Source organism: Podarcis cretensis (assembly GCF_951804945.1).
Source record: "Podarcis cretensis genome assembly, chromosome: 16".
In the NCBI taxonomy this organism is placed as follows: Eukaryota; Metazoa; Chordata; class Lepidosauria; order Squamata; family Lacertidae; genus Podarcis; species Podarcis cretensis.
In genome coordinates this window covers 11043759-11064793 of record NC_137186.1, presented here as the reverse complement: position 1 = coordinate 11064793, position 21035 = coordinate 11043759, and the positions used below count along the sequence as shown (strand labels likewise).

Below are 21035 nucleotides of genomic sequence, written 5' to 3'. Positions count from 1 at the left end.
GGATAGGCAAACTAAGGCCTGGGGGCCAGATCTGACCCATTCGCCTTCTAAATCTGGCCCGCGGACGGTCCAGGAATCAGCGTATTTTTACATGGGTAGAATGTGTCCTTTTATTTAAAATGCGAGCTGGGTTATTTGTGGGGCATAGGAATTCGTTTATTTCCCCCACAAAAAATATAGTCCGGCCCCCCACAAGGTCTGAGGGTCAGTGGACCAGCCCCCTGCTGAAAAAGTTTGCTGACCCCTGATCTAAAGCATGGGTAGGCAAACTAAGGCCCAGGGGCCAGATCCGGCCCAGTCGCCTTCTAAATCCGGCCCGTGGACGGTCCGGGAATCAGTGTGTTTTTACATCAGTAGAATGTGTGCTTTTATTTAAAATGCATTTCTGGGTTATTTGTGGGGCATAGGAATTTGTTCATTTCTTTTCCTTTCCAAAATATAGTCTGGCCACCCACAAGGTCTGAGGGACAGTGGACCGGCCCCCTGCTGAAAAAGTTTGCTGACCCTTGAATTACGGCGGCTCTAGGACTCTGCTAGAGCTGCGCGACTCCTTCCCAAAGCCCTGCTTTAAGCCGGTGCCACGAGGGCTGTGGGGAGGGCGCAAATGTTGGCCTCACGCAGGGCGGCCATATTACCATGGTTTGTCCCTTCCACCACAGAAAAGGCCCTCTTCTGGGCCGCCTCCACCACCCAAGCTTCTGAGGGCGGCAGAAGAACCAAGAGAGTCCCTTCTGCTGATCTTAACACCCAAGGGGGTCTGTAGGGAAGGAGGCGGCTTTTCAGGCATGGCGATTTTTTTAAGCCGGAACTTTCCGGAACTCTGTTCCAGCCACTGGACGCCATTGCCATTCTGAGGAGATGAGGGAAAGTGTTTACGTTCAGTTCCGGCACCTCTTTTTCTAGAAAAATAGCACTGCTTTCGGGAACCCCAAGCTTTGCATCAGAATGAAATGTGGGTGGGGGGACCCTAATGGATTTGGGGAACAACAGCCCAGCAGCAAGGGCTGAGGAAACTCTAGGCACCATAATTCTGACTTGAACGGGGAGTGAATACATATTGGGTGAGGCAGGGAGTGGGGTTGCTCAATCAATCAAATGTATAATTACAGTCAACTGAGCATGGAAGATTTGCAGACGATTAAAAAACAGAGGAAAAAATATACAACAGCCTTCAAAGAGCGAAGGTGACAAATTAGGAGCTAACTGTCTCAGTGGGTGTAATATAAGTTACACCCCTCTGATCTATTGCCACCTTGTTTCATAATAGGTAATAGATTACAGCCTCTCAAGGAAGGAGTTCAATAGTGTCTTTAGGGATGGACCAGGAAACTGGCTCCTAAGGGGATGAATTTAGCGTTCTCTAACACTTTAATAATGCGTACAATAGGGAAAACACGTGAGGGACTGTTTCAAGTTCTTAAGTATATGCAAAGGCAGCACCGATCTTTGAAAGGGAAGTTTAGCAAATCTGCTCTCTGGGGCCTTTGCGGGGAAAGTGTTACAAATGTGCCAACCAAGCAGAATTCGTGGAACGGAAGCAGTCCCTGCTTTCCTGGGGCGGTTTTTATTTATTTAGACATTTCGTATACAGTGGTACCTCGGGTTAAGTACTTAATTTGTTCTGGAGGTCTGTTCTTAACCTGAAACTGTTCTTAACCTGAAGCACCACTTTAGCTAATGGGGCCTCCTGCTGCCGCCGCACGATTTCTGTTCTCATCCTGAAGCAAAGTTCTTAACCACAGAGCCTAGGGCTTGCTGATCAGAAGGTTGGAGGCTCGAATCCCCGCGACGGGGTGAGCTCCCGTTGCTCGGTCCCTGCACCAGCCAACCTAGCAGTTCGAAAGCACATCAAAGTGCAAGTAGATAAATAGGTACCGCTCCGGCGGGAAGGTAAACGGCGTTTCCGTGCGCTGCTCTGGTTCTCCAGAAGCGGCTTAGTCCTGCTGGCCACATGACCCGGAAGCTGTATGCCGGCTCCCTCAACCAGTAAAGCGAGATGAGCGCCGCAACCCCAGAGTCGGTCACGACTGGACCTAATGGTCAGGGGTCCCTTTACCTTTACCTTTTACTATTTCTGGGTTAGCGGAGTCTGTAACCTGAAGCGTATGTAACCTGAAGCGTCGGTAACACAAGGTACTACTGTACTGCTTAATTGCAGAGTTCTCTTAAGCAATGTACAAGGAATGCAATACAACAAAAGCAAAAATCGGTCCAAACTGTAAAACTGGAATTCAATTAAAATGTCTGCTGGATTATTTATAAAAAATAAAATAAAAAAATGATTGATTGATTGATTGATTGATTGATTGCATTTGTATACTACCTCTATCTTCCAAGGATCTCAAGGTAGTATATGTGGCCCTCCTTCTCTTCCCTGTTTCATCCTCACAACGACCCTATGAGGTAGGGTTAGGCTAAGAGATGGTGACTGGCCATCTTTAAACTCTTATTCTTTGTTTTTAAAATGGTTTGCAAGTTGCTTTGTGTGAGGGGGCGAAATCCAGGGATGTAAGTAATAATTACGTTTTGTGGCTGCTCTTAGGGGAGATTTTCTTCATGCCTAAAATTGCTGGGTTGCACACAGTTATCAGTTGCCGCCCCCTTGCTCACGGGCCCTGATCCCTCTTTCCTCCTCTTAACTGCAGTGGTTGGATCGTCAGCCTCACAGCGCTGAAGCTGAACACTGGGGTGGCCATTCTCATGATGCTGGTGGCCACACTCTTCACGGTTGTTGCCGGACTCGGCATCATTATGCTGAAGCGAGTGAGTATGGCAGCTGCAGGTTGCTGAGTTCCCAGTCTGTTTCTCCTTCCTTCCTCCCTTCTTTCCTTCCTTGAATGAATTTATTATTTCAGTCACAGACCAGTTCCAGCCCACATACAATATCAAGGAAGTCATAAAACACGATAGGGATACATTTGAATTTGCAGTTAGGTATAACAGGGACAATACAGATATATCAGCAGTTAAAAAATATATAAATTAAAACATAGTCATTAACATATAACCTAAAATTATCATTTTTTTAAAATAATTTTTATTAACAGTTTTGTTTAAAATTACAATGCCAATAAACAATACAATATAACATCTCTTGACATAATTCTCTTCACTTCTTTAGACTCTCTCACATCTCCCACTCCTGCGTTCCTGTTTATAAAATTTTTTCCAGCAAATTTATCCCCTTATTTCTATTCTTATTATCTACTTTTCCAATGTTATATCTCTGATTTTAACTATCCTTTATTCAAATCATGAAAAATTTAAATATAACCTACAACTTCCAAAATTTTTTATCCTTTCTTAAATTTAGCTTATCTTCATAATTCACTTCATCTAGCTTAATGGTGTCCAGTTGTTTATACTCTCGCATCCTTCTTAACATTCATACAATTTACAGTATTTTTGTAGATAAATCTTGAATTTCTTCCAATCTTCTTCCGCCGTCTCTTCTCCCAGATCTCGGATTCTGCCAGTCATCTCAGCCAGTTCCATATAGTCTATCAGTTGCATCTGCCATTCTTCCAGTGTGGGTAGATCTTGAGTTTTCCAATGCCTGGCGACAAGTATCCTTGCTGCTGTTGTTGCGTACATAAAAAATGTTCAATCCTTCTTTAACACGTTCTGGCCGACAATACCCAAAAGGAAGGCCTCTGGTTTCTTAGGGAAGGTATACTTAAATACCTTTTTCAGCTCATTATATATCATTTCCCAGAAAGCCTTCACTCTAGGGCAAGTCCACCAGAGGTAAAAGAATGTTCCTTCATTTTCTTTACATTTTCAACATTTGTTATCAGACAAGTGGTATATTTTTGCAAGTTTGACTGGGGTCATATACCATCTATATATCATTTTCATAACATTTTCTTTCAAAGCATTACATGCAGTAAAACTCAGCCCAGTAGTCCACAACCTCTCCCTGTCCTCAAACATAATGTTATATCCAATGTCTTGTGCCCACTTTATCATAGCCGATTTAACCGTTTCATCTTGTATATTCCACTTCAACAGCAAGTTATACATTTTTGAAAGTACCTTAGTCTTAGGCTCTAACAGTTCCGTTTCTAACTTCGATTTTTCCACCTGGAATCCTAGCTTTTTATCAAGTTTGAAAACTTCTTTAATCTGAGCGTAGTGTAACCAATCTCACACTTTGTCTTTCATTTTCTCCTGACTCTGCAATTTCCAATTATCTCCATCTTTTTCTAATATTTCCCAATACTTCGGCCATTTGGCCTCCATATTGAGTCTTTTCCGGGCCTTAGCTTCCAGTGGTGAAAGCCACCTTGGAGTTTTGTTTTCCAATAAGTCTTTGTATTTTGTCCAGACATTAAACACTGCTTTTCTGACAATATGGTTCTTGAAAGTCTTGTTAATCTTAACCTTGTCATACCACAAATATGCATGCCAACCAAAAGCATTATTAAAACCTTCCAGATCTAATACATCCGTGTCTTCGAGAAGCAGCCAATCTTTTAGCCAGCAGAAAGCTGCGGCTTCATAATACAACCTTAAGTCTGGCAGGGCAAAGCCCCCTCTTTCTTTCGCGTCAGTTAATATCTTAAACTTAATTCTGGGCTTTTTGCCCTGCCAGACAAATTTAGAAATATCTCTCTGCCACTTCCGAAAGCACTCTGTTTTGTCCACAATTTGCAAAGTTTGAAACAAGAACAGCATTTTTGGCAGTACATTCATCTTTATAGCAGCGATTCGGCCTAACAAGGAAAGTTTCAATCTTGTCCAGCTTTCTAGGTCTCTCTTAATTTCTGACCAACATTTCTCATAGTTGTCCTTAAATAAACTCAGATTTTTTGCTGTTATATTTACCCCTGGGTATTTTACCTTTTTAACCACATTTAACTCTGTCTCTTTCTGAAACCTTTCTGACTCTATAACTGTCAAAAAAATTTTCTAATACCTTAGTTTTTTGCTTATTTAATTTAAATCCCGCCACCCGGCCAAATTCTTGAATCAATTGTAATACTCTTTTCGTACTAGATTCTGGCTCCTGTAATGTCAAAACCAAATCATCTGCAACTAAAATTATCATTTAAAACCTTAATCATTATGGTAGCACAGCTTGTTCCGTAAGTTCCTTCCTTCCTTCCTTCCTTCCTTCCTTCCTTCCTTCCTTCCTACCTACCTACCTACCTACCTACCTTGGCAACTGGCCATAGATTTCTTGTGGTTTTGTGGCCACACTTGCACCACGTTACAGGACACCAATACCTCAAGGACTGCCTCTTTCCATACGAACCTACCTGGACCCTGAGTTCATCATCTCAGGCCCTTCTTTGTGTGCCTCCTCCTCGAGAGGTCTGGAGGGTGGCAACATGAGAACAGGGCCTTCTCTGCAGTGGCTCCCAGCCTGTGGAATGCTCTCCTCAGAGAAGTTTGCCTTCATTATACACCTTTAGGCACCAGGCAAAAACATTCCTTTTTAACCAGGCCTTTGGTGGATCTGAGTTGCATCCTATGCCCTTTTAAAATGTGTTTCTTTGTGGGGAGGAGCCTATTGGGTTGTTGTTTTTATTTTTATTATGTATTTTGTGGTTTTATATGTAGATTTTATACTGTGAGCCGCCCTGAGAGCCCTGGGTATAGGGCAGAATATAAATTCAATAAATAGTAATACCTGAGGATCTTGGCACCTGTGCAGGTAGAATGGTAGAGTTGGAAAGGGACCCTGAGGGACATCTAGTCCAGCCCCCTGCAATGCAGGTATCCTGTCCGCAGCCATCCCTGGGTGGGCTCAAACCACCAACCTTCTGGTTGCGTGGAGGAAGTTAACGTCCGTCACCTGGCTGACACCATCCAGGGCAGGCACAGGCAAACTCCGGCCCTCCAGATGTTTGGGACTACAATTCCCATCATCCCTATATGCAACAACGGCAGCAAGGATACTCATCGCTAAGAATTGGAAAACTCAAGATCTACCCACACTGGAAGAGTGGCAGATGCAGCTGATGGACTATATGCAACTGGCCGAGATGACTGGTAGAATCCGAGACCTGGGAGAAGAGAGGGTTGAGGAGGACTGGAGGAAATTTAAGATTTATTTACAAAAATATTGTAATTTGGTTGAATGTTAAGAAGGATGCTAGATCATAAATAACTGCCTACCACTGAACTAGATCTGATTTTGACGATAAGTGAGATTAAGGAAAATACAATTTTTTTGGAGAATTGCTAGATTTTATCTAAACGAGTGGAGATAAGATTCTAAACAAGTGGGTAATTTGCTTGGAAAAATTTTTTTTGTAACAATGTAAGTGGGAGCGGGAGATGCGAGGGAGTCCAAAGAAGCGACGAAACTATGTTATGATATAAGTAATGTTATTTAATATTTACGCATTTGTATTCAAAAAACCTTAATAAATATGCATTAAAAAAAAATACAATTCCCATCATCCCTGACCACTGGTCCTGTTAGCTAGGGATGATGGGAATCGTAGTACCAAACAATCTGGTGGGCCGGAGTTTTGCCTATGCCTGATCTAGGGCTTTTATAGGACACAGCCAGCACTTTGAACAACCATCTCCGGTTAATCTCTCCCCACAGATCCACTCTCTCTACCGCCGCACGGGCGCCAGCTTCCAGAAAGCCCAGGAGGAGTTTGCCGCCGGCGTCTTCTCCAACCAAGCGGTGCGCACGGCGGCCGCCAACGCAGCGACCGGGGCGGCGAGCAACGCTTTCCGGCCTTCATAAAGGCGTGCGTGTGTGTGCAAGCGCGCATGTGTTAGAAATCTGCCACTGCTCTTCCTCTTCCGGCCCCCTTCCCAACCGGGGTGGGGGCAGCTTCGACCGACAAGCCGAGTTGCACTTTCTCTCTCCTTCTCTCCCTCGTCGGAAGTCCTTCCTGTGTGTGCTGATTTTAGAAGGCTGTGCTCTCCCTGCCCGCCCCCGTCCTTTCACTCTCCACACACACACCCCGCACCACCACCACCACCCAGCATGGAATCGGCACCTGCGCCTCATCTCCTGCAACCGCAACCGTTCTGCAAGAAGTTTTGAACCTCTTTGCCTCGGCGCCGGAGATTGCAGCAGGGGACCTCTCTGCCTTTTCTCCCAAGGCCGCGTGGAGGATGGAGGCCTTGCTAAGAGCAACTCTTCAACTGCTGAAGTCTCTTCACGTGCCCCCCCCTCCTTCAGCTTAGCCCAGGTGGGGTGAGGCAGGGGGCACTTCTCCAAGTTCCCCAAATTTCTTCCTTTGAGCTGCAACCATGGGCTGCCAGATCCTCACATCTCCCACAATTCTCTCTGCCTCCCTTGCTTCCTGATTGGTTGCCCCCCTTAAATGGCAAGGGGCTTTGAGGCCTCGAACATCTTCCCTGCTGGTGGAAAACAGAGCAGGGAGAACTACACTGGCAGGATAAGGGGTCCCACTCCTCCTGTTTGGTGCAGAGGGGTGCTTCCTGGACCCTTGCTTGTGTGTGTTTGTGGCCCCCTCTGCACTATGCATTTAAAGCAGGATCACACCACTTTATAAACGGTCACGGCTTCCCCCCAAAGGATCCTGGGAAACTAGTCTGTCAACAGCGCTGAGACCTGTTAGCAGGCCTTCTTTCCCCTCACACAGTTACTACTAGAGGGGTTTAGCGATCGGTCCCTCTTCCCAGGGAACTCTGGGAATTGTAGTCCTCTAATGTGTCCTAGCAGCTCTTGGTACGCTTAACAAACTACAGCTCCCAGGATTCCTTGGGGGAAGCCAAAGTAGCTGCTTAAAGCGGTATGACACAAATGTAAAATGTATATAGTGCAGATTGGGGGCCTGCGTGTGTGGGTCCGTCTGTGGGAGAAGAGGCGCTTGGCTTTTTCTGCTGTGCCCTCTTTATTAGCTAACTGCTGCTTTCAGAGCGGCCATTGCTTCTGCTGTGCTCCCTTTCTAGGCTTTCTCCTCCACCAAGTTTTATAGGGCTTTTTCTTGCCGGTGCTGGCCACTGGAGGGTGGTGTTGGCCTACATCTGTTTTATTTTAGTAAATAGAACAGTACTGGGTTATTTCCCCCCCCTTGTCGTTGTTGAGCTGAACCCTTGCGGGTGATGCCACAGAATTTCATCTCCATGCCTCCTGCTTTCCCCACATGGCCTGTGGGTGGGGAGCTCTGTGCCCCAAATCTTTGTACCCCAACTCTCCCTAGGTTTTTCATCCATTACAGCCCTGCCTTATCTTTGATATTGTGTGTCTTCATTTTTTAAAGTGGGGGTGAGGGACTGATATAAATAGGTATCTGTTTTGGGTTTGGCACCCTTTTAGAGGTTTCCCAGCACTCCCCGTTCCTTCTCTGCCTCCAGATCTGAGGGGGGAGCCTGCACCCCACTATCCAAATTCTGCTTAAAATGGTCTATTCCTTCTTTCCGTCCCCATCTGCGCTTGCCTTATTCTCCTGAACCATGGCTTAAGGAAAGGAAACAGGTGAGGGTTGGGGGTCTGGGGCCCAGCCAGGTCCCCTTCTTCTCCCTGTGCCTCGAAGGCCTGCTTTTGTGGTCTGGGATGCTCTGAAGAGCAAAGAGAACCTGCCGATTCTTCTCCCCCTGGTCTCGGTTTCACACCTGTGCTCTTTCTGTCTCTCTTTCTCTCAGCTCCTGCCGGTTCCAGGTCTCGGCCCAGAGGCTTTAGATCCTCTCTTCCGTGGCTCATTCCGTTTCTTTGACCCCCGAAGGCCGACTGCCCTTCTCCTTTTCCCTGCGTCTGAAATTACCGGGTCTGTGCCGCGTAGCCAATGTTTCCCTGACTCACTCGATGCCCTTCCTCTCCCCCCATGTTGGACTTTCTTGTCCGTGCGTGCGTGGTTCTTCCTCCACCCCAACTTTTTTATTATTTATTTTGCTGTGCCAAATGCAAGATGACTTAACGGAACTTTATTTAAGGAATAAACTACATTTTAACTCGCTGGTCTCCTGGGCTGATGTATAAGGGGCTTCGGGGGGGGCGGGCGGGGGGGCCATATTGTATTAGCTTTCCTGATTGTAACGCCTGATTGTAGTGCTTTGTCCTGCCACCCTAACAACAACAACAACAACAACAACAACAACAACAACAACAACAACAACAACAACAACAACTTTATTATTTATACCCCACCCACCTGCCTGGGTTTTCCCAGCTGGGTGGCTTACCGTACAGCAAGTTGTTTCTCCGCAGAAACCCAAGAAGCCATTTTTATCTGTCTGTTCTCTTAAGCATCCTTTGTTTGCTAAGACGCCAAATGCACGTTCAGCAAGTTTTCAGTTTCAACAACTTGAGTTCATCTGACGAACAATCTTCTGAGTATGTGAGCCCACCTAGAGATCTGCATTGATTGTTGCAGTACAGTGGTACCTTGGGTTAAGAACTTAATTCGTTCTGGAGGTCCGTTCTTAACCTGAAACTGTTCTTAACCTGAAGCACCACTTTAGCTAATGGGGCCTCCCACTGCTGCTGCGCTGCTGCTGCTGCAAGATTTCTGTTCCATAGCTGTCAACCTTCCCTTTTTTTGCGGGAAATTCCATTATTCTAGCGCTGTTTCCCGCTGCTTCCTGCTGCTATCCCAGATTGTTGGATATCCCGTAGACTGTCCCCGGGACAGGTGAGGCTGCTGATCCCTTATTTTCAAATCTAAAAGTTGACAGCTATGTTCTGTACTCATCCTGAAGCAAAATTCTTAACCCGAGGTACTATTTCTGGGTTAGTGGAGTCTGTAACCTGAAGCGTCTGTAACCTGAGGTACCACTCTACATCCCTGGCGACTATTATTGCATAATTATAAGATTTAATGTGTAATCTTGGAAGGTTGCAGAATATTAAGAAGAGGCTGTGACTTAACCACGAAGGAGGGGCACCCCACCGCTGCTTCAGAGAACCCCCACACATCCGAAAACCCCAGAGAAGACCTTCCTGGTCACACAGGGTGTTGTTGTTGTTGTCAGGCGGATCTGAGCCCTGCTGGCATCGATTTCAATAAATAAGACACATTTGGCGGGGTGAGGCTAATGGCTCCTGCTTTGCTTGGAAGCCTGGGAGCCCTGGCTGGTGTTTTCATGAAAAGACTTCTTGGCACCTCTTGCCACCACCTGCCTGGCCGTTTCCCACTGGTGCCAGGGAATGGGGGGGGCAGTTGGGGGGTGGCGGATGAGCAGGGAGCCACCGGGCCTGGCCCATTTGGGGTTTCCGCCAGCTCCGGCGAGCTGCACTTAGCGTAGGGCGGGGAAGGAGCTGGGCTGCGGCTGGTGGTGGAGGAGCATCCATTAAGCAGCAACGGAGGGCCTCTGGGGAGCTGTCTTGATGGCAGGAGAGGAGAGCTAAAAGCTGGAACTGCTGGGCTTTCGCTGCCTCTTCCTTCCCGCAGAACAAACCTCTCAGAACGGCTGCAGCATTTGTGGACCAGGCCACGTCGCATATTATATTTCCCCAAGTAACATCCTCTGGAACCTCGCAAGCAGGGCATGTGTAGACGGCGGCCTTCCTCTGTTTGGTTGCCTCTCTAGGATTTGGAGGTATAGTGTTGCTGGAGCTGGAGGTTCTACTTGGCTACTGAAGCCAATAGCCCCCCTTGTTCGCCCAGGGTAGCTGGAGTTGGTTCTGACCTGGGCACCCCATGAATTTAAATAATCATGTTATTCCTTCCTCCCCTCCCACAAAGAATCACGGGAACTTTAGCTTGGTAAGAGTGCTGAGAATTGCAGTTCTGTGTGGGGGAAACTCCCAGGATTCTTTGGGGGAAATAATATGCTTTTTAAAATTATTTATTTATTAGTTTTTATTGATACAACAAGAAAAAAGAAAAAAAACACAAATACCAAATTACACACAGGAATAACGACAGACACATAATTTTCTTAGCAAACAATAAAACATATATTGGTCTTAACACTAAAGACCCAACCTCCCGTCTATTCCATATTTCAATTTCATATTACTTATTGCCAATACACACTTTTATCATAATTAAACTTATTCTTAATAAACCTAATTTCTTATATCTACCTTGCAACTATTACTGAAGTTCCTCGAATGCTGCAACAGAATTGGAAATAATATGCTTTAAATGTGTATTTTTTGCGTAGTGTGCACAGCGCAAGTAACTCGGCATGTTTGCCAACAGAAGTTTTAGTCTCTAGTTAAATGGGGGCAGATACCTAGTGATGGGAAAGAGAGCCTTCCATGCTTGAGACTTCGGGGTGTTGCTGCCAGTCTGAGCCAGCAATACTGAGTCAGGTGGTGGGAACTGGTATTGTGACAGCTGCCGCTTATCCCGTATTTGTAAGAAATTTATCCTCTAGTGTGGCAGAGCCCAACCTTTGGAACTCTTTGCCTATTGACATCGGGCAGGTGCTTTCTCTCTGCTCTTTTCAATGCCTGCTAAAAACATTTTTGCTTGCACAAGCCTTACACAAGGTGCTCCCAGTTTGTGGGACCTCCCCAGGGAGACTGGCCTGGCATCTTCATTGTACACCTTTAGGCGCCAGGAAAAGATGTTCCCTTTCAACCAGGCCTTTTATATTATTATTATTATTATTATTATTATTATTATTATTATTATTATTATTAATTTATACCCCTCCCATCTGGCTGGGTTTTTCCAGCCACTCTGGGCGCCTCCCAACAAAATATTAAAAACACGCTAAAACATCAAACATTAAAAACTTCCCTAAACAGGGATGCCTTCAGATGTCTTCTAAAAGTCAGATAGCTGTTTATTTCCTTCACATCTGATGGGAGGGCATTCCGCAAGACAGGCACAACTACCGATAAGGCCCTCTGCCTGGTTTTAAATATGTTGTGGAAGTGGGGGGAGTTACTGGGCTCTCTTTGTTCTTATTTTAGTTATGTGTTTTGTTTTGTTTTAATTGTAATTTTCTGTTGTGAAGCGCCTCTTTACAGGTATACGGCAATATACAAATTTAATGAACAACAACCTAGTCAGATGGGCAGGGTATTAAAAAAATAAAATTATTATTATTATTAAATAGGACACCCTTATTTTCATCGGAGAAATATTGGAGGATGTGATATCTTTGGACCGTACATAACACGGCACCAAGCGCTTTGCAAATGTTCCCTTTAGCTGGAAGAACAAACACCTACATGGCTTTTAAATCGGCAGAGAAGCTAGCGCAGAGAGAGTAAACAAATAATGGGAGACTCAGCAATGTGCAATTTCAGGCCCTGATGAGAAGAGGGAGGGAGTTGAACTGTAAGATGCTCGTATGAGAACAAGCATTTTACAAAGAGGTCCTCTCTCAAAGAAAAATAATAATCTGTGAAATGGACAAATGGATGCAGAACGGCCATTTCCAGAGCATAAAAGGGGCCCTGGCGGATCAGGCCAAATGCCCCATTTAGCCCCAGCATCCTGTTCTCGTGTAGCCAACTCAGTGCCTCTTGGGAAACTCGCAAGCAGTAACTGATTGCAACAGCAGTTCTTCCCAACTGCGATTCCCAGCAATTGGCTTTCAAAGACATTCTGCCTATGACAGTGGAAGCAGCACGTGGCTAATAATAATAATAATAATAATAATAATAATAATAATAATAATTTTTATTTATACCCCGCCCTCCCTGGCCAGAGCCGGGCTCAGGGCAGCTAACACCAATAAAATTTCAGTAAAAACATAGTAAGAAAAAGAAAAAAAAAACCCAATTTAAAATACAGGTTAAAATGCACCGACAGCCTTTTCCTCCATGAATTTCATAGAAGTGTAGAGCTCGAAGGGACCCTGAGGATCATCTAGTCCAACCCTCCTGCAATGCAGGTATAAGCAGCTGTCCCATACAGGGATCAAACCTGCAACCTTGGCATTATTTGTCCAATCCTCTTTGAGAGGGATAGTCACTTTAGTCTGCTGCAGCAAAAACAGAAAAAAAAAAATCCAACTTTGCGACACCTTAAAAGTGAACCAATTTGTATTTCTGTTCATGTATGAAAGTGGAAATGCATTAAACCAAGAGTGATTAGTTGCTTATATGATGGCAAAGAACACCCCCAAAACCTACTGCGGATAGGGATGGCCACTGGCGTGGGTTGGAACCTGCACCTTGAATAATCCTCAAATAAAAACATATTATCAAGACCATGGGTAGGCAAACTAAGGCCCAGGGACTGGATCCGGCCCAATCACCTTCTAAATCCGGCCCGTCGATGGTCTGGGAATCAGCGTGTTTTTACATGAGTAAAATGTGTCCTTTTATTTAAAATGCATCTCCGGGTTATTTGTGGGGCATAGGAATTCGTTCATATTTCCCCCAAAAAAATATAGTCCGGCCCCCCACAAGGTCTGAGGGACAGTGGACCGGCCCCCTGCTGGAAAAGTTTGCTGACCCCTGATCAAGATCCTTTCCAAATGGTCATTGGGACAACATTGATTTCCCCCATTCCCTGAAGTGAGCTGACTGGCTGTATTTATTCAAAAGAAGAAGCACTCTGTGCATGCTCAGATGCAGACACACCCACACCAATGATGAAGCACCTCTGGGGTCAGGTTAAAATTCCAGCTCCTCTTTCTCAGCATAAAGGTTGTGAACAGAGGCGGATTTAAGGGAGCACAACCGGTTCACTCCCACTGAGCTGAGAGGGCGCTGCTTGGGGTGCTACAACAATGACTTAGAACGGAAGCTGAACGACGGAGGGTGGGGGGTGAATTTTGGCGTTGTGCAGGGTGCTGCTGAAATCTGAAAGCCCAAATTACTGCTTGTAAATTTGGACAGGCCAGATGATACGATTTTATGGGACAGCTGAAGCCTAATGCAGACCTTGAGTTTATTACCCTGTTTTGGAAGCAGAGGATGACTGAACAGATTTCTCCTTAAATACAGCGTCTATGCATTATTATTATTATTATTAAAAAATGTGCATGCAGTTATGCCAGGATTAGCACATGAGTCGAGTTCTCAATCAAAACAATACAAAACTAAAAAAAATCAGCACTGGTCCTGTTAAAGTGGGCAGGCTACTACCAACAATACCTAGCTCATTCCGGAAAGATCTGAGATTTTCCCTGTTCTCCTTATGTCCCCATGCCCCTTGCCATCCAAACAGGGAAACTCTGGAACACAATTCTCCACACCCACCCTGCCCAAGCTGGGCTCCCTGTGCCCTTCCCCTGGCAGGGCAAAAGCATGGGATCCTAGTCCTTGGCTGATTAACTACAACTCCCAAGATGCATCACGGCAGGGCGTGCCCTTCCTCCTTGCAGCATCAGGACCAGCCGAGCATCCTCCAGAGAGAGGGATGCAGGCGCCTGGCAGGGGGAGGTGGCTCCTGGAACATCCCTGGCCCAGAGCTGCCCTGCAGCTGGGCAGGCAGACTCCTCCCATGCCTGGTAAGTCTGCAGCTGTGTTTAGCTCCTGTTTTTTTTTGGGGGGGGGGGAGGAAGAAAGATGAGATGGGGAGCAGAGGGGAGCAGCGTGGGCTGAGGTGGAGGGTGTAGAAGAATCTGTAGCAAGCCAGGCAAGCTGATGGCTGGTCTCTTCCATTTAGAAGCAGTTTAGATGGAGGGATTTGGGTGTTTTTCAAAGTTGGGGGCTTCCCAGTAGACCTCTGGGGTGGGGTGGGGCAGACCAAAGTTTATAGGGAGAAGCTGAGGGAGGTGAGCCCCACTGTGATAGGGAAGCCGAGGTGCCCAGCTTTTAACCAAGACGGTTTATTTTATCCTGTGGCAATTCTGTTTTTCAGACGGCTCGGAGTTTTGTGGCCTCTTTAAGAGCTGACGCCTTCTGTCTGCACGGCGCAGAAGAACAAGCCTCTCCCCCCACGGCTGGGACCCTCTCCCCACCCACCCCCCACCCCCCAAAAAACTTTTCCTGGGTAATGCTTGAACTCTGGCAATTGCCAACCTCTGTGCCGGATGAGACTGGTGCCCTCTGCCGTACCAAGCCGAGCTGCCACCATCTCCTGCTCGGGGTGGTTACCGCAGCGTCAGGTCGGTTTGCCAGCGGTTCAGTGAGAATCCTCTGGGGTTTTGGAGCTGACTCCGGACATCTTTTCCTGATCCATCTGCCAACACTGGGTTGAGGGGAGGAGGGAGGAGGCAAGCCGCGTGGATGGCAGCGGTGGTGCCAGGCTGCCCGTCAGAGGAGCAGCGGTCGGCTGAGAATCCATCGCTCGTCCGGGAACCGCTTGGTGTTTCTCATCTGTCGGAAACAGCATCAACCGCTTGCTGCTGCTCTTGCAATTCTCTCTCCTCCTTGGGAGCAAACTCCTGTCCGGATAAACAACCACCCCATGGCTGCCAGGCAAGGGTCCCCTTTGGGCCATGATGATCCCTGATCCAGTCCTTCATCTCCTGGCGGCCTGGAGGCCTTCTTCCAAAGGGAGAGCGCAAAGGCCTGCAGATTTAAAACTGCACAGTGCGTTTTAACCACAGCCAGGCTGAGAAAAAGGGCTAACTCCCCATTCGACTCCCAAGTGATGTGGTTAGATGCTGTTCACGTGGGACCTGGAGGATTCACATTCTGCTGGACCGATTCACGTGGAGAATGGGAGGGTTGGGTTGGTGGCTCTGTCTCTCCAACCTCTGGGCTTTTGAGGTTGGGATGATCCTTATCCTGAAGCCAAGCTCTGATGTTCCTTCTCCTGGGCAATGGCTTTCTTGGGCGGGGGGAGATCTGGAAGTTGGCATCTCCTTCTCCCCGGAGGCGGCATCCAGCTAAAAACGAAAGTGTGCCAGGGCCAAACTCTCCTCGTCACCCCTCGTCTCCTCCCCTGGAATCCCTCTCCCGTCGGATGCATTTATGTGTGTGTTTGCTCAGAGGCACCCTTTCACAATTGAGATATCTTCTAGGGTGGTGCCCTGGTGAAGCCGTGTTGCTGCCTTGGAATTATACACCAACATCCGCCCTCCTTTTCGTCGGTTTCTTCTCAAATATACAGAGCCTAGAGAGTCAAGTGGATTTGGGGTTAGCCAACGAGAAGCTGCTTTTTGGAAAGCCATAAAAAGCTTGCCTCTTTTGAATAGCAGGTCCTGTGCCTTACGCAGGAGGGTTCAAGGCCTAGCCTTTGAGGACCAGGGTCGCTTCTGTTTACGGCTGCTTCTGGGGTCCCTCCGGAAGCCGCCCTCCTTTGGGCCAGAGTCATGCCCTCCAGGAGCGATTCCAGCTACTCGCTGACGGCCCGCACAACGTCCCGCAGCTTTACGCACCTCCGCGTCCGGCGGGCCTGGCTCCAGATCATCCTCCTCCTCGGCTTCGTTCAGATGATCCTGGGCGTCCTGATCGTGACGTTGAGCCTGCTGGTAACCACCAACATGCCCTCGCAGAGCCACATCCGGAACGCATGTCCTATCTGGGCTGGTTTTCCGGTGAGTGCATCTTGCATAACACAGCTGGGTGAAACCTCAGGCTTTCCCCAGATCCATTTTTGGATCCATTATTGATAGATATTGGGCTTCCCCCACCTTCCCCATCCAGCACACATTGATTTAAATGTTTCTAGCCATTTGCAGATGATGTTTTAAAAGAAGAAGAAGGGGGAAAGGCAAAAAAAGCCTGATGTTATTTACTTATTTAACAGATTTCTGGGATGCCATCCATCAGCCAACACTTCCAAGAAAGATCTTTTTAAAAAACAAACAAACTACCCACTAATTAACACTGAAATCAGCAGCAAAACTGAAAGCAAGTTGATAAGTAGCAATCATAATTAAAATATACAGCAGAAAATCCACTGAAAGCCCAGGGAAATCAAAAACATATAAGCTGGATCTGGAGAAACAAACAAAATAGATACCAGCTAACTGTCCCAAGGTTAAGAATTATACAGTTAGGGAGCCATCACTATAAAGGCCCTGTCTGATTTCACCACCCACCTCACCTCTGGCAGAGGCGCCTGGAAGCTGGGCCTCTGATGCAGATTGCCATTAATAGGCAATAGGTTCACATGACAGCACTGAGAGCAAGTCGTCATTCCAGTTCATTAATTACTCATTAATTACACAATAAAAGAGAATAAACTACTCTGCAGACACAGTGGGTGTTTCACCAGGGGGGTTCTGAATTTCAAGTTCTCCCTGGTTTGGCAAACTTTTATTTGGTCTCTCATCATGTCTATTTGATTTAGGCATTTTAACGTTGGTTAGCGTTGTTTTTTACTTTTATAGGGTTAAACTTGTGGGTATAGGGTGGTATATAAATTCAAACAACAACAACAACGTGATTATTTACAGACACATTTCTAAATACTGCCATATTGTAATATATCAAGGCGATGTTGTGTGACAAACTGGTGAACTGGAATATTCACTCCTCCATGAATGGGAAGTCAATTGGGGGCCACAGGCAGTGGTGGGGTGGACCCACGGCCAAAAGACCATGTTGGACCTCTGAGGGTGGCAGAGGGCCGCCTCTGCTGATCTCAGCACCCAAGGGGCTCTCAAGGGAAGGAGCCAGCCTTCCAGTCCTTTAGAGCTTCAAACTGGTGTGAACACCTTAAAGGTAAAGGTAAAGGTACCCCTGCCCGTACGGGCCAGTCTTGCCAGACTCTGGGGTTGTGCGCCCATCTCACTTAAGAAGCCAGGGGCCAGCGCTGTCCGGAGACACTTCCGGGTCACGTGGCCAGCGTGACATCGCTGCTCTGGCCAGAGCCAGAGCCAGAGCCGCACACGGAAACGCCGTTTACCTTCCCGCTGGTAAGCGGTCCCTATTTATCTACTTGCACCCGGAGGTGCTTTCGAACTGCTAGGTTGGCAGGCGCTGGGACCGAGCAGCGGGAGCGCACCCCGCCGCAGGGATTCGAACCGCCAACCTTTCGATCGGCAAGCCCTAGGCGCTGAGGCTTTAACCCACAGTGCCACCTGCGTCCCAACACCTTAAATTATGCCTAAAAAGCAACTGGCAATGCATCTGCTTTAGAGCACGGTTTTATGAGTTCCGCCTGGCCTTTCAGATGGACTCAGTCTATCCCCCCTCTCATTTATTATTATTATTATTATTATTATTATTATTATTATTATTATTAGATGGAACCCCTTATATGGGATTTGTATATAAATTTTCCCTTGGCTCTTTTTGCTGGCCCATGTAGGAACAGCATGGATAGTTGGCCCCGGTGAATATTTGACGTTTTCTCCCCTTATGGCTTTGATCTATGGGCTACCACTAAAACGAGGCTGCATTTTAAGCTGTATTTTAAGCTGTATTCTAACCATAGCTGTCAACTTTTCCCTTTTCTTGCGAGGAATCCTATTCGGAATAAGGGAATTTCCCTTTAAAAAAGGGAAAAGTTGACAGCTATGATTCTAACTTATATTTTAATCAACTGTTTTTTGTTTTAATGTTTTTACTGTATTTATATTCAGTGTTAGCCGCCCTGAGCCCAGTCTTGGCCAGGGAGGGTGGGGTATAAATAAAAAAATATTATTATTATTATTATTATTATTATTATTATTATTATTATTAAGGCAACCCCAACCAGTAATCTGGCTGCTGCCATTTTGCACCAAATAGAGTCGTCTTCTAGGGCAGCCCCACGTACAGCACACGGCAGTCCTCTAGCACCCAATCTCTAAATATCTCTGAGAGGAGGGCCTGGAACCTCAAACGACACAAAGATACTTGGCCCCCGCCCCCTTCTGAGCATTGTTTACACTGAGATCTAACGAAATGCTGCTCAGAATAGACCCATTGGAGCGAGTTGGCCTCAGTTAACCCTTGAGCATTAATATCAGTGGGTCTCCTCGGAGCAGGACTTAGCTTTAGGCACCAATCCTCCGTTTCCTCAGCTCGAGGCAGTTTCTGCCGGCTCTGTTTTCAATCACATCACTTATAAAAAAAAAATGTAATCATGAATAATTTAGAGCGAATGAACTCCATTATAAAATAATAATAATAAAATCCACAGCCTACTGAGAAATGTTGCGTCCCTCCTCTGCTATCAGAGTCAACTCGACTGCCAGCAGCCATGGGAAAGAACGCTGAGCTTTGCAGCCTCTCTCCCCTGTTTAATCCAGGACAGAGATGTGCCGACTTATTCCAGGAGGTCCTTCCTAGCAACTGCTAAAAAAAATCTCTGTGATTCGGTCACGCTTTCTGCAACTGTATTCGAGCTGAAACAGCTTCGAAACCGGCACTTCTCCAGATTTTTTTGTTTGTAGAGCGCAGTTCTGCAGCTGAGCAACGTGCATGAAAATGCATGCGCTGAGGTAAAGCGTGCCTAAAAATGCGTATGCTAAAGAAAAGAGCAGGCCAAAATGCATTGTGTGGGGGGAAATGTAAATGTGAGGGGAATACACTTTGCAAAAATGTGTATTTTAGGCAATGCTGCATAGAAAAGCATGCCCGTTAGGTTCGCACTAAAATGCTGGCAATTTATTGTGAAGAAATGGTTGTTTTTAAAACAAACCATACAGTGATGTGAAAATAGGGGAGAACTGAGCTTAAGATTTGAAAATTATTATTATTATTTATTAAATTTGTATGCCAACTTTTAGCCGTAGATCTCAGAGCCATTGACAACATAAAACTGCAATATAAAAAGCACAAAATACAATATAAAGAACAACAACAAACCAATAACGCCCCCCCTACCATATATTTAAAAGGGCATCGGATGTCAGCTCAGGGCCTGGTTAAATAGGAACGCTTTCTCCTGGTGCCTAAAAGTTTATAATGAGGGCACCAGGCAAGCCTTCAGGGGAGGGCATTCCACAATTGGGAGCCACCACAGAAAAGGCCCCGTTCTCGTGTTGTCGCCATCCACACCTCTCGTGGAGGAGGCACTCAATGAAGGGCCTCATAAGATGATCTCAGGGTCTGGGTAGGTTCATATGGAAAGAGGTGGTGCTTGAGGTATTGCGGTCCTGAGCTGTTTAAGGCTTTATAGATCAAAAACAGCACTTTGAATTGGGCCTGGAAACTAATTGGCAGCCAGCGCAGTCGGACGAGGATTGGTGTGATATGCTCACATCGCCGTGCCCCGGTGAGCAACCTGGCCGCTGAATTCTGCACTAGCTGAAGTTTCCGGACCATCTTCAGAGGCAGCCCTTTGTAAAAATGAGAAAAGCTTCAATTAATGGAGCGAAAGCTTCCAGTTTGAGGAGACATGTTTCTTCTTTTAAAAACAAAATGGGCCATCCCACCCCTGGCCAAGCTCTCAGCAGCTTCCTTCTCAGCTAGAGAGGACCAGCAGTGGTCACTCAAAGCCACTGGTAGATCTTTGGCAATCAGGGCAACCTCTCTTCTCTGTCTGTCTTGATCTCTAGTTGGCATTCTCCGGAGTGGTTGGCATCGTCTCCTGGAGGCGCCCGTTCACCCCGGTGGTAAGTATTGACGCTTCATTCGTGTTTGGAATGAACTAGTCTAGTGTGGTGTAGTGGTTAAGAGCGGTAGACTCGTAATCTGGTGAACCGGGTTCGCTTCCCTTCTCCTCCACGTACAGCTGCTGGGTGACCATGGGCCAGTCACACTTCTCTGAAGTCTCTCAGCCCCACTCACCTCACAGAGTGTTTGTTGGGAGGGAGGGAGGGAAAGGAGATAGTTTGAGCTTTGAGACTCCTTAAGGGGAGTGAAATGCGGGATATCAAGTCCAAACTCCTCCTCCTCCTCTTCTTCTTCTTCGTCTTCTTCTTCTTCCTTCCTTCCTTCTTCTTCTTCTTCTTCTTCTTCTTCTTCTTCTTCTTCTTCTTCTTCTTCTTCACACAGTTAACTGAATTAGTTCAGAAATCTGTGGGCTGTGCCTGAAAGTCGTTCCCTTAACTGCCAAGTTAAATGAACACAAAGAAAGTTCTTTTGGCGGTGGAACTTTGGAAGGTTTCTAGTTCATCTTCAAGTCAGTGGCGTAGCATGGGATGTCAGCACCCGGGGCAAGGCAAGTAATTTGCGCCCCCTAACCCGTGGATTTTAGCACTCGGGCAGAGAGCTGCGAGTGCGAGCACGCCCCCCCAGATGTTGCGCCCGGTGCGGCCGGCCCCCCCTGCACCCCCCACGCTACACCACTGCTTCAAGTTCATTCTCTTCATTTGCTTTTTTTAAAAAATAAGCTTTGGACTTTTCAGGCCATTAAAGTACATAATCAATGGGGGAAATAAATTGAAAAAAACCATTCATACGCCACCGTGTGTTT

The 21035-nt window shown here is 46.6% G+C and overlaps 2 protein-coding genes and 1 long non-coding RNA gene across 10 annotated transcripts in view; all 3 read left to right on the top strand.

Moving 5' to 3' along the window:
- Positions 1-8892, top strand: part of SCAMP3 (secretory carrier membrane protein 3) — a 31182-nt gene extending 22290 nt beyond the window's left edge. For 2 of the 4 annotated variants that reach the window (XM_079958347.1, XM_079958345.1), the window contains exons 8-9: positions 2646-2763; positions 6563-8892. In XM_079958347.1, coding sequence (XP_079814473.1) covers positions 2646-2763; positions 6563-6709 — 265 coding nt within the window. In that variant the 3' untranslated portion in view covers positions 6710-8892. The remainder of the gene's footprint in view (positions 1-2645; positions 2764-6562) is intronic. The other 2 variants (XR_013834050.1, XM_079958346.1) reach the window with 2 other exon arrangements.
- A 5235-nt stretch (positions 8893-14127) lies between these two features.
- On the top strand, positions 14128-14764 carry LOC307205881. The gene is made up of 2 exons (XR_013834150.1): positions 14128-14301; positions 14655-14764. It is a non-coding gene; the product is annotated as an uncharacterized lncRNA (long non-coding RNA).
- Positions 14765-15729: 965 nt separating this feature from the next.
- ENTREP3 (endosomal transmembrane epsin interactor 3) overlaps positions 15730-21035 on the top strand; it is a 37194-nt gene continuing 31888 nt past the window's right edge. For all 5 annotated transcript variants that reach the window (XM_079958043.1, XM_079958042.1, XM_079958041.1 and 2 more), the window contains exons 1-2: positions 15730-16278; positions 20176-20232. In XM_079958043.1, coding sequence (XP_079814169.1) covers positions 16054-16278; positions 20176-20232 — 282 coding nt within the window. In that variant the 5' untranslated portion in view covers positions 15730-16053. The remainder of the gene's footprint in view (positions 16279-20175; positions 20233-21035) is intronic.